This window comes from Grus americana, chromosome 1 (genome assembly GCF_028858705.1).
Source record: "Grus americana isolate bGruAme1 chromosome 1, bGruAme1.mat, whole genome shotgun sequence".
Taxonomy (NCBI): Eukaryota; Metazoa; Chordata; class Aves; order Gruiformes; family Gruidae; genus Grus; species Grus americana.
The window spans coordinates 146,707,047-146,719,317 of record NC_072852.1 but is presented as its reverse complement, the minus strand read 5'-3'; the positions used below and the strand labels follow the sequence as shown (position 1 = coordinate 146,719,317).

The 12,271-nt window shown below is 39.5% G+C and overlaps 1 protein-coding gene across 6 annotated transcripts in view; it reads right to left on the bottom strand.

Annotated features, from left to right (window-relative positions):
* Positions 1 to 3,299: 3,299 nt before the first annotated feature.
* UBE3A (ubiquitin protein ligase E3A) overlaps positions 3,300 to 12,271 on the bottom strand; it is a 54,696-nt gene continuing 45,724 nt past the window's right edge. For all 6 annotated transcript variants that reach the window (XM_054849525.1, XM_054849534.1, XM_054849497.1 and 3 more), the window contains 6 exons: positions 9,476 to 9,681; positions 7,228 to 7,392; positions 6,664 to 6,819; positions 6,497 to 6,570; positions 4,841 to 4,984; positions 3,300 to 4,620 (listed from right to left, as the gene is read on the bottom strand). In XM_054849525.1, coding sequence (XP_054705500.1) covers positions 4,500 to 4,620; positions 4,841 to 4,984; positions 6,497 to 6,570; positions 6,664 to 6,819; positions 7,228 to 7,392; positions 9,476 to 9,681 — 866 coding nt within the window. In that variant the 3' untranslated portion in view covers positions 3,300 to 4,499. The remainder of the gene's footprint in view (positions 4,621 to 4,840; positions 4,985 to 6,496; positions 6,571 to 6,663; positions 6,820 to 7,227; positions 7,393 to 9,475; positions 9,682 to 12,271) is intronic.

The following is a 12,271-nucleotide window of genomic DNA, read 5'->3' as shown; positions in this document are numbered from 1 at the left end:
GGTGGCTTTCAACAAGCCGGGTAGTCCCTGGCCCACCTGGTCTGCAGTTGGGATGAACGAGCTGCCCCAGTTCAGGCTCAGCCACACCGCCACTTACCAGAAATTCAACCAAAGACGCACTGGAAGCTTCTAGGAAGGCAAGCGGAAGGAGATGCCCACGTTCAGTGACAAGGCGGTACATCAGGATGAAAGGTCAGTGCGGGAAGGCCCTCCGACTGCAGGCCGGCCCCTCGCTTGGTGGCTTAATGACAGCAAAGCTATGGAGACAGAAACCGTACAGCCGTGCAGCGTACAGCCAAAGTCACCTCGTGTGTAACTTCTAACATTACTTAGAGAAATCCAGCAGCAAGGCATCCTTTTCAATTTTGTTAAGTAGTAAAAGTCGACAGCTGAAGGCATCTTTAGATGGAGCACTGGAGAAAGAGATAGGCCATTATTTCATTTTCCAAATGAATTCACCTGGGTGAGAAGGGACCTGTCCAAAGGCAAACACCAGTATCAACTCCATTTCCAAAGCACTGTCCCTTCTACAATAAGGTATAAAACTGAATTTCTTAATAAAATTCATTTCAAGTCCCTGATGGCCCTCTGAATTTGGCGACAAGTTCAGTAATTCTGAAAGTTTAATTAAAGCTGTGCACAAGTACAAATGGGAACCATAGGTTCACAAACCCTTGAGGTCCAGAGACTAACCATAATAAAGTAAGCTCTTGTCAGGAAAAGCTTGATTTTGCATAAACTGGGAAGAAGTTCCTGTTCCATCTTGCATACTGAAACACTGGAGTTTTTCAGCATACTAAGTAAGGCACAGCTCGAACATTCAGCCCAACTGAAGCATCTGCATCCTGAAAATTCTTGAGGCAACGACGACATTTTTAATCCCCGGTGAGACTGAAAATTTACCTGGAGGTAATTGGCTACAATGGTGCCACGGAAACACCTTAAAGCTGATGCTGTGGGGGTTGTCCTCCTGCTGAACATCAGCAGTGTGGCAACTGACATCCCACTCCCTGATCCAGAGAGTGGAGACCCAGGCGAGCATCCGGCTAGCCCCCACGATGGGCTACTGGGAGGCTCAGCCCATCAGGTGCATCACACCCATGTGGTATGACACATGGTATGAAGCTCCTGCGTCAGCGGTGAGGACCGCTGTTGGATTGACAGCTGGAAGAGAGCACTGCCTGAAGCCCCGGGTGAGCCCGTTCCAGCGTCGGCTTTCCACGGAGCACAGGCTGGAAGGCTCCCGGGCCACTGTGGCCCCATCTCAGGCTACGGCCTGGCCCAACAGAAGAGCAGCTCAGTCATGAGTCCACCAAACACTATTCCTTAGCTAACTGAACCGTGCTCGCTCCCGATGGCTGTTCCCAAATCTTTTTAGCAACAAAAGCCTTCCAGGCTTTAATAGGTGACGCTCTGCTCATGCAGAGTCACATGCCAACGCTCATCTAGAGGTAAACAAAAGTATTCCTTCACTCCTACTGAAATTTGAAAAGAATGCTGATTTGTTCAGTACCTCAGATGATTCTTTTCAGTATCTTGCATTACTATTATTTTTGAGGCATGTCGTGCTACAAAATACAGATAAAAGCCTGATGTCCCCTTTGCACCAAGGTTGGAAACATCTTGGCAGTCTACTAGGGTGCAGAAGGAAATGCTCAGAGGCATTTGTCACTTCTCAAATGAGACAATGCTGAGACAGCCAAAATACTTCCTTGTTAACAAATTAAGGACACCCCGAGAAGAGCGCACTGGCCTCAGACTGCTGCCTTAGAAGAGGAGTCTTCTGTCTACTTGAGAGGTGTATCAGTGCCACCCTAAGTACACTGAAGTTTCTGAAGTAAGCTCTGCAGACCTGAAATTTGCTAAGCGCTGCTGAAAGACTAAGTGAGGGTGAAAGACATGCCAGGTATGCCTAGAGCCCAGAAAAAAAGAACTTAAAAGGGGATTTTCCCCACTTTGACAAACCTTTCAAGCAACAGAAGACTGACTGGAACTTCTATAGGACAGCAGAGGAGCCTGCAGCTACAAGACTTCAAAATTTATTTAGTTTAGACCTTATCAGCTGCTGCTGCTGCTGGACAATTAGCACATTTACAACACCGCTAAGGAGATAAGGTTTTAATACAGTGGCATTTTGGGGGAGGCAGTATATATTTAAATGGGAAATCTGTCAAATATGAAGTATTTGTGTCTTACCTGAAAACGATACCTTGAAAAACAACTTATGCTTTTAAAGGCCAATACAATTATGTATTATTTTAATCTTAATGCTAAAGGAAGACAGAAAAAGTATATTTACAATGTCAACACTTCAGTCAGGGAAGTTTGTATTGCTACCCAATTACAGAGTCTGCCCAGCTTTTGGACCTATATAAAAAACCCAACACGAATCTTACACACTCGTCAGCTGGGCATAACCACTGATCCTAGTGACGTCAGAATAAAAGAAGTTATAGGCCTATAGCTTAACAGTATTAGACCACTGACACAGCATATACCACACAGCAGTATTGTGATGTAGTTCATACTTGTAACGAAATACCTCAAGGCACTTGGCAAATCTTCTCACCACCTACAGTGAAAGATGCCCCAAACCTGAAGGAATCGTTGAGCACTGTTGTCAGGCGCCCTACTGAGAGGGAGGATATCTTGTGTTTTCCTCTTCAAGGTGTTCTCCTCTTCAACGAGGTGAGCACTGAAGAAGGCAGGCCCTCAGTGCCACCTCGAGTTCAAAGACCAGAAGACAGCGAGCACCCCTCCCACCCCAGCGAGTTTCAGTCCCTGCGTCCAGGCCGTCTTGCACCAGCTTGGATTTGAGAGGACCCCACATCACTACATTTCCCTTCTGCAGAGTTTTACGTACCTGTAACCCTGAAATTATGCTGTGCTACAATGTTTTCTAATCAAATAATTTAATATCCAATTTATCAAAGTAAGGAAGTCGCTTATTTTTTTTCACTGAACCATGGTGGAAAAAAAGGTCACTGGTTTATTCAGCATCATAGTTACATAACAGTTGTCTGTTTCTATTACTAGAAAGAATTTATTAAAATAGTCCTGAAAGACATCTTTTCTTTCTGCAATGATTCCAAAACTATGCCTTTTAATGCCAATTCCACACAGTCATGGGTTTGATGGGTAGTAGTCGGTTATAGCAATTGTCAAGGCACAAGCTCAGCTCTGCACATCCGCTGCAGCTTGTATTGTAAGAGAGATACGCCAGTTACGTCTCCACTTAAACACACATAATCCCTTTATCATATATTGCAACAGGAGAAATTAACATTAAACACAGACTACGAAAGGTAAAGGATTTATTTCTGATATGATTTGTAGAGTTAAATTAAAAACCTACTGAATACTTTATGTAGTAGATGAACATAACCTTAGTACTTACTTTCTAACAGTTTATTCAATGGTTGGAAGTGTACAACATGAAGTAGGCCTTACGTTTAATATTGTTCAATTTTGCTTATCGTTAGATGAGATTAAAATACAGTAGCCATCCCTTTAGATTATGTTGCAACACTGATCATGTGCCTTGATAAGTAGGAACAACAATTCGTTAAATAAATGGTGATGACATAACACGTAGGGAAGACTTTGGATTGTCTATTTAAAATGTCAACATAATAGGCAATTAAGAATAAAACTTCATTTTAAGTGCACTTCCACATGCTTTGTTTATAATATAACAAAAACTTCCTATCTTCTTTCCAAACACTTCACTCCCTACTCTAAAGCTGTTCAGTTGAAAATGCACTTTCCCCAGTAAACTTCTTGTTTTAAAAAAGTAACTAAAATTTCTACCCTTTCATATGCTAAGAAATGTTTCCTAATTAAAAACACAGTTTATTACAAGACATGTGAAGACAACATATAGTGAAATGAATTTTAATTGTTGTGCTGTGACTAAAGTAAAGTTCTCAAGGCTGCAATTTAACATTCCAAGTTCTCCCTTCCATCTTTATTGATTCTTAAGATTTTGCACAGAAACTCTTTGGGGGCTAGAACAGCAGTAATTGCATCACACTGTTTTCCAAGACTTCAAGTTTCAAAAGCAAACTCTTCAAAAAGTACAGTTCTTGATTTGATTAGATACAGGGACAAAAATATAGCACATACTTGAAGGTTACATGGTCTACAAATGATGGCAATATTTTCCTTGGGAGAGTACAGTTTGTTTTCTTGTAAATACTCAAAAAGGCTCAACTTCAAGCAGTAATAAACACAAGCAAAAGTGATTTAACCCTTAAAATAAATATTCAGGAAAACCTCTCTGTACATACAAGTGAAAGAATATGTAACACTTTCACGCTAAAAGAAAAAAATAAAGATTTTGTTCATATAAGCAGCTGAAATCTGCTGTTCCAGCCCAATGTCCCCAGTAAAGAAGGGAGGCACAAACACAGGTGACTACTGTAGCTCACTATCTTATGGCCTTTTTGGACAGGGACATCATCACCATCATTTTTTTTAAATCCCTTTTGTTATATTGATTACAGCATGCCAAATCCTTTGGCATATGTGATAGCCTTCAATAATCTTTCTTTAAGCTTTTCTTTGCTTGAGTACTCCGGAAGCAAAAGTACATTAAAGCATGTGTGAGATGTAGGTAACCTGTGGGGAGAACAAAAAAAGAAGAATTCAGATCTGGGAACGCACAGTACGTGCAAAGAAATACATCGCTATTTCACAAATCCAAAATCATGAATTTAAAGTGAGTCTACTTTGCTGAAAGATTCAACTTTCACATTTAACTAAGTTAATAATTAAAAGCACAGAACTGGCTTCCATTTATAAGCAAACAAGCAAAGTGTAGACTTTTTTTTTTTTTTACCTCTCTGTATCTGGGCCATTTTTGGCTATGATCATCTTTAACTTTCCAAGTCCTCCCACAGGGGCTCTGTCTGTGCCTGTTGTAAACTGTAAGAATAGTCTTTTCTGTTCATCTGTAAATGAATGGACTATTTCCCAGAATTCCCTATCAAGGAAGAAATCAAAAAGTAAGTAAACTGAAAACATTCTTTGGTATCAATGAGACTTTCAGAAGTAATTGAACTTTGAAGGTTTAGTAATAAATCTTAACATCTGTTTACAAGTTGCATTCATAAACCAAAACTAACAGTAATGTATTTACTAATCGATGAGATTCGGAAGTTGAAATCAGAAATATTACCAAGACACTGCAGTTTAACTGTTTCTAAATGTTAATTTGGCTGATAAAGACAGGCAAGTGTTCTTCCTTTATTTTATGATTCCTGTTTCCTAAGGAATTAATACTGGTTCCACTACACAGTCCCTATCTACCACCTTCTTTAGCACCACAGTAAACAGATGCAGCTGCTGACAAAGGTTTTTCTATCCTAGCAGGAACTAGTTAAGTAGTTGGCAAAGTCAGAGGACCAAAAGATGCACACTTCACTGACCATAGTCTTCAGAGTTCTCTAGTCAAAGGGGACAAGAAAGTAAAGCCATAAAAAAATTGAATTTACCCGATTTCTAATTAGAGAATAAAGTTCTACACACACAAGCTATTCAAACAATTCAGCATTTGTGATTTATTTATTTTTTTTTAAACGGCAGAGTAGTGGTAATTTATTTGAGCCCTGTTTATACTGGGGATTATTTAACTCAATGGTTGTGCTGGTTTCGGCGGGGACAGAGTTAATTTTCTTCACAGTAGCTGGTATGGGGCTGTGTTTTGGATTTGTGCTGGAAACAGCGTTGCTAACAGAGGGATGTTTTCATTACTGCTGAGCAGTGCTCACACAGAGCCAAGGCCTTTGCTGCTTCTCACACCACCCCACCAGTGAGTGGGCTGGGGGTGCACAAGGAGTTGGGACACAAGAGGGCACACAGCTGGGACAGCTGACCCAGACTGGCCAAAGGGATATTCCATACCGTATGACCTCATGCTCAGTATATAAGGGGCTGGGGGAAGAGGAAGGAAGCGGGAACACACACATTTAGAGTGATGGTGTTTGTCTTCCCAAGTAATCGTTAGGCATGATGGAGCCCTGCTTTCCTGGAGATGGCCGAGCTCCTGCCTGCCCATGGGAAGTGGTGAGCGAATTCCTTGTCTCGCTTTGCTTGCGCACGCGGCTTTTGCTTTACCCATTAAACTGTCTTTATCTCAAGCCACAAGTTCTCACTTTCACTCTTCTGATTCTCTCCTCGATCCCACCAGGGGAGAGTAAGTGAGCGGCTGCGTGGGGCTTAGCCGACGGCTGGGGCTAAACTAAGACAATGGTGTAAGAGAGACAAAACTCAGGGAAAAACATCTTTTAAGCTCTACTGAAGTGCACTGGAAGCTAAAGACCATGCGTATACTATCTGCTCTTTTCTAATGACAATACTTGAGTAAAGTGAAATTATACATAAGACACTTGCATCTCCAATACTACAAAAATACTAAATCTTACAGTATTAAATTCGTTATGAAGAAACAGGCATGTAATGTGCTTTTAACTTTTCAGAAATTAGAAAAAATTACCTAATAATAAGAGAGTCTCTTGTATAGCCACCATCATATTCTGTAGTTTCTTCTAGTGCTTGAAAATCTAAATTCTGTAAGAAGATGACATTTTTAAAAATGACTACTAATTATACACTCAGAATCAAAAACCTCCACTTTTTCTGGTGTACATTCAGGATTCTTACCCTACTTCCACAAATAAGTAATTCAATTTCCTCTGGTCTAAATAAATATTTCAAAGGAGATTCATTGGTCACCATGTGGAATCCTCTCCGAAAGGCCTTGAACTGCTTCTCTACTGATTTATTGAGTATATAGTCAGCATACAGATTGACAAATTCCTGTAAGGAAACAATCCCAAAAAATCCCCTTAGTACTTGGGCATACACTCCACCTGAAGTAGCTCCCAACACTGCAAGACCCCAAAATACATTTAGTTCTATAATTCTACCCAGATTATCTGGATTCAGCTTCTACTGAGCAATAGTGAAGAGCAAGTCTCAAATATTTCTCAGACAGGTCAAACGCCACACCCAGAAGCTATGTATGCACGTATCAGCCCTTTCTTTAAAAAACAACCACTATCTGCCCCCCCGCCTGCTTTCTGCTTACAACTGCACTGGGCTATGGAAATTTTAAAAGGCTTTTAAATTTAAATAAATGAGGCCAAACCTTTTAGAGTCCTATGTAATTCTGCATAGAGTATCTAAAAATTGCAAAGTAAATTTAAAAAAATTATTTGAGTGTACCTTTCTATTTTCATTCGTAATAGGAATTTTATCACCGTTTTCCTTTAAATCATGCATCATTGGATTGCCAAAGAGATCCGTATGAGATATTTGAAACGTTATCATCATATCATCTTCCACACTTCCTTCATACTCTAGCAAGTCTCTCAAACTCTGGTAAAGAACCTAACAGAGTAAGAAATACATGTCTGTCATAAGTTTCAATAGATTTCACCGAGTAATACCAGAAGACACGAAATCATCTGCCTCAAAAGGGTTGTTTTATTCTATGACAGAAGTCGCCTGAGATCTCCCATAGCAGTCCAAACAGAGGTGTATTAAGCTCAGTGTTCGTACAAACAACCTACAGCAGATATCAAAGAAAGACAAAAAAGAAACATGGCAACAAGTGATAACTCCCTTAGAAGAGCCTGTCAGTACCCAGGAATCTTCCTAAATGCAATGGTCAGACCTGCAGCTTAAGAGCCGCTGATTCCTTTGAGTCTTCCTCCTTTAAGTCTTTTGAAACTGTATTTACTTTTGGCATCCAGAACGTGCTACACTAGTAAGTAGAACATGTATGTGTTAAAATCAAAAGAAAGCGCTGTATTTTATATCAGGTAAAAATCAGGTAGCAGGCTTTTCTCTCCCACATCTTAATTTAAAACCCTAACAAACTAGGAAGTAATCTTGAAGTAACATGGATGGGGCAGTCATTAAAGTAAGAAAACATCTATGCACAAAAAAATTAATAATAAAAAAAATCACAAGTCTACTCAAAGGAGCAACCAGCCTTCCTCCCCTGCTATGCCTAAGGAAAAGGCCCAAGACTCTCTTGGAAACCAAAGGCTACGCACAAAAGGAACAAGTCTTTGGCTGAAACAGAGGTGTAGGACTCAAAGCAAAATGAAGGTAAAAGCAACAGCTGAGGGCAACTATATTTTATAGTGAGGTCAAAATAATAGGTTTTCCCTCAATGTTTTAAAGTTTACATGTAAGCCTGTATCCTTTTGATCCTTCCACAACACCTTTAAAAATATCTTGCATTGAAACTGATGGTCTTGGAACCACTGGTGGTGAGGGCTGGTGAACACCCTACCTATCCTTCATGCTCTATAGCATTGGGTGGCTTGACTACTCTGATTTTCACTTTTGGTTTGAGAAGCTCTGAGTGTTTAAGTCATATTAGAATGCAAAGAGTTTTAAAAGGATGATTTTAAATGAAGTCAGTGTAGGTGTCAGAGGAGAAACACGAGTAGTGGAAAAGAAATTAAGAAACGCCCTGACTGCCTTGTTCCGCAGGAATAAAGCCACTTTTTCTGTCACAAAAATTGTGAGTTTATAATAAAAATTACAGGAAACTGGGAGCACTGTGTATTTCTCAACATAATTTTACAGAGAATCTGGGCAAAGATGGCATGCTGTTATACATACGTAGTCATTCAAAGCAGACTGGATAACCTATTTTTTGGTTACACATGCCTCATTTTCTGATTAAATAAAAGGCAAGTTCTTTTTAAACAGTATCATTTTACTCATCTTTTTGTGATTAGCTGAAAATTTTGCATAACTGCTTATGAAAAGGGAAATGTCCCACCATTTGAAATGAAATGAAGCATACTAACAACTCATACTAGCTAGCATGAGGGAAAGCTACTGGTGATCTTTGATTGAAGACAGAGCAGGGCCAACACATCCTGCATACATCCTTCTGTGCTACGTCTGCTAAAGCACGTGCACGGTTTAGTGTTTTCGTATAGGCCCTGGCTGGGGAGGGGGAAGATGGATGCTGATCGCTGCTCTTAAACTGTAGGGATATTCATCAACTGCCTCACCTGTCTTTTGCTTTAGACAAAACCCAATACGAGCATCACACCTACTGTTACTTTCCCTTTTTTTTTTTGTAGAAATCTACTTCTACAAATAGATACAAACAGCCTAATTTTAGATGTCTCTTTGGGAAGATACTATTAATAATAGTTCATGCTTAGTGATATTAGGCAATTTAGGCAATATGTAAAAAAAAAAACCACAAAGCCTTAATGATACCCAGCCTTCTTTGTTGACTTGACAATTCTGCCTCCTCCAAACCAGATGTAGTAAGAGGTTTTATTGCTTATGAATTTACTTTAACAAAAACAGACTCTTCACACAAGTCACCGGCTATTTCACTTCTACTTCTGACAGTGATCTTGTGTTTAATTTAAATCTACATTAAGTTATTGCATGGAAAATGCATTAATAAACTCAAAGAACATAATGAACTTACAGGATGAGAGTCTGCCAGATCACGGAAAGTTCCTTTTTTGCCCATTAGCTTCCTGTAGACAACCATGGGAAAATGTACATCCAGTATACAGTTATTGTAAATAGCCAGACCCAGTACTATGCCAATCAGTGTAAACTGACCCTCAGTTTCAAAAGAGGACGGATTAAACCAAAACAGTTTTGTAGATTCGTCATATGTGAACATCCCTGTAAAAAAAGGATGTTGAACAATTATGGTTACATTTCAATAAAAATGACATGCAAAACATACCATTATAAATCCTTTTGCACTAGAATGCCTCTAAAACATGTTTAACAATGTTACGATGAATTTAAGAGCAAAGAGAAGCTACTTACCTTGAGGGAGTTGGAGCTGCTCAAAACACTGTTACTCACATTACCACTAAGTGCGTGCAGGAGACCTGCGCTACAACACCCTGCAATGCCCACTGAAGCTGTACAGACACAACCTTTCATCCCCCTCCAGTACTGAGGAAGCAGCAGCACATTGTCACCACAGATTGTAACTTTGATAAATACAACAGTACAAGAAAAAAAACACCAATCCACAATCAAAAACCACGTGGATGAAATAATCTTGAAGAACTCCAATTACTATAAAGCAATAGCCTTTTCTCAAAAGCTTTTCCAGGCCAGGTTCAGCAAAGGAACAGGACCAGATGCAGCCCTATTACTGAATTGGAAATTATGATAATGGAGCAGGGATTAACCGTCATGTATGACTTTAGATGCTTAATAGATTGGTTTGTTTGTTTGTTTAAAGATACTCAGCAAGGTCCACTGAGTTGCAGCAGCTATCGCATACACTCTAACTGGAGGGGAAAATGTAATGTGGGACTGTTGTTTCACAGGAAGGGTTGTGATTTTAACAGCTTGTCACTGTTGAAAGGGTGAGGTTTTGCTTTGTTCCCCTATCCCTTCATCTGATTCAGCTCACTATTTCAGGTGACCGGTTTCCTGCCAAGTTCACAAGCTGACACCTTTGCAGAAGGCTTCAACAAACAGCTGAACTGGCACATACTAGGAACTGGAAGAAGCGGACAGAACTGTACAGACAGAAGGGCAATGAGTCCCTGACTCTTTTGGCTGTAGCAAGCCACTCAATTAGCTTTTGTTTATGAAACCAGAGTTTGTGCGCAGGCTATAAACTACTTAAATGTGTCCCAAGGTAAAATACATTGCTTAGCTGAAGCAAGATAAATGCAAAACCCATAGACTTAAGGGGAGGGAGACACAAGTATAGTCTCAGTGACCTGTTGCTTGTACAGCTAAGTCTCATGATTTCCAGGCAGAACCTGAGAAAAAGCACCCAGGCTTCTTCCTCCCCACACACCAGAAGTTAGATGCATGTGGTCAAGAACAGGAACTACATTTGCCACAAGGATTTATCTTGTCAGGTCTTAAAAGATATGCTTATTTACAACCTATGGAGATGTACAAATTGATTACAAAGTCACATGAACAGAGCCACAAAATAACTCCTAAGACTGAAAATAAGATGTCACCTTCAGCCAAGAGATAAAGCCTGAATTGTCTTTCAATGTAAAGAATCTCATTTAGAGACTGGCTGTTCCCCAAAATTGAAGATTATTTATCTCAGTAAGGTACTAGGACAGGCTCAGCTATCGGGGAGCACACAAATAACAGACTAACCTATTAGGTAAGGCAACAGGAAGTCAGAAATGGATAAGCAACACAATCATATATAGCAGAAACATTAAATAGAAGCCTGCATTCCATTTTCTGAATTGAAGTAACTTCTGGATTACTGGCACAACAAAAGCACTTTAGGGAAGATGATGGAAGAGTTAAACAGTCAAAACAAACAACTCCAGCAAATGTCTAATAATGAAGGACTAACAGTTTACCCAGATCCACATCTGGAAACACTTTAATGTGAAATGCAATGTTTTATTCACTGAACAAAATGAAGACTATAGTACATTAAAATCCTAATTAAACACCAGAAGAAACTGGAAGCTGCAATAAAGGGAAAACAATTGTATACTGTTGCTAGGAATATTATACGAAGTTATTCCTTCTTCCCTTTTACCATGGTGACTGTTGGTCATAAATCTAATATTTTGTCTGAGTTATTGTCTCCTTTGAGTAAAACTGTAATGTAGTTTAATATGAAAACACTTGAAATGTAATGGCAAACTGTAACAGCAATAAACGCCACTCCACACATACTTATCACAGGACAGACATTTTAAATTCCATTTAAAGGATTTCCTTCATTTTCACCAGTAAATAAAGTGTTTTCAAATCAACAGAAGTCACATTCGGTATATATGTAAACTGTTACACTGCAGTGCATATTAGTAGGTGCAAAAGAAAAGACAACGGTGAAAGCAAGCTACATTTTCTGCTTTTACACATTTATGCCAAAAGCCAGTAAGTGCCTTTTCCCCCCCCCAAAGTTGGGATGAATAGAAAAAGCATACATACTGTTTTGTCTTTTGAATACAGAAGTAAAATTTAAAACATGCACGCATATCTAATCTTTTACCAATCTTTACACCCAGGGAGTGTAAATACACTGGCTGGATATTAGCTGAATCAGACTTCAATTACTAAATAGGAATATTTCCACATAGCAAACCCACACAACTTCTGTTCAGACAAACTCAGGACAAAAATGTATTTCACATTGCAAATACAACATCAAAGTAGTAAGGCTTCCTTATTTTGCCATGCTCTAATTTACTCCAAGTAACCTTGCTAACTCAGATTCCAAATCTCTCCAAGTTCATAGCAGTTTTCAGAGTAAAAT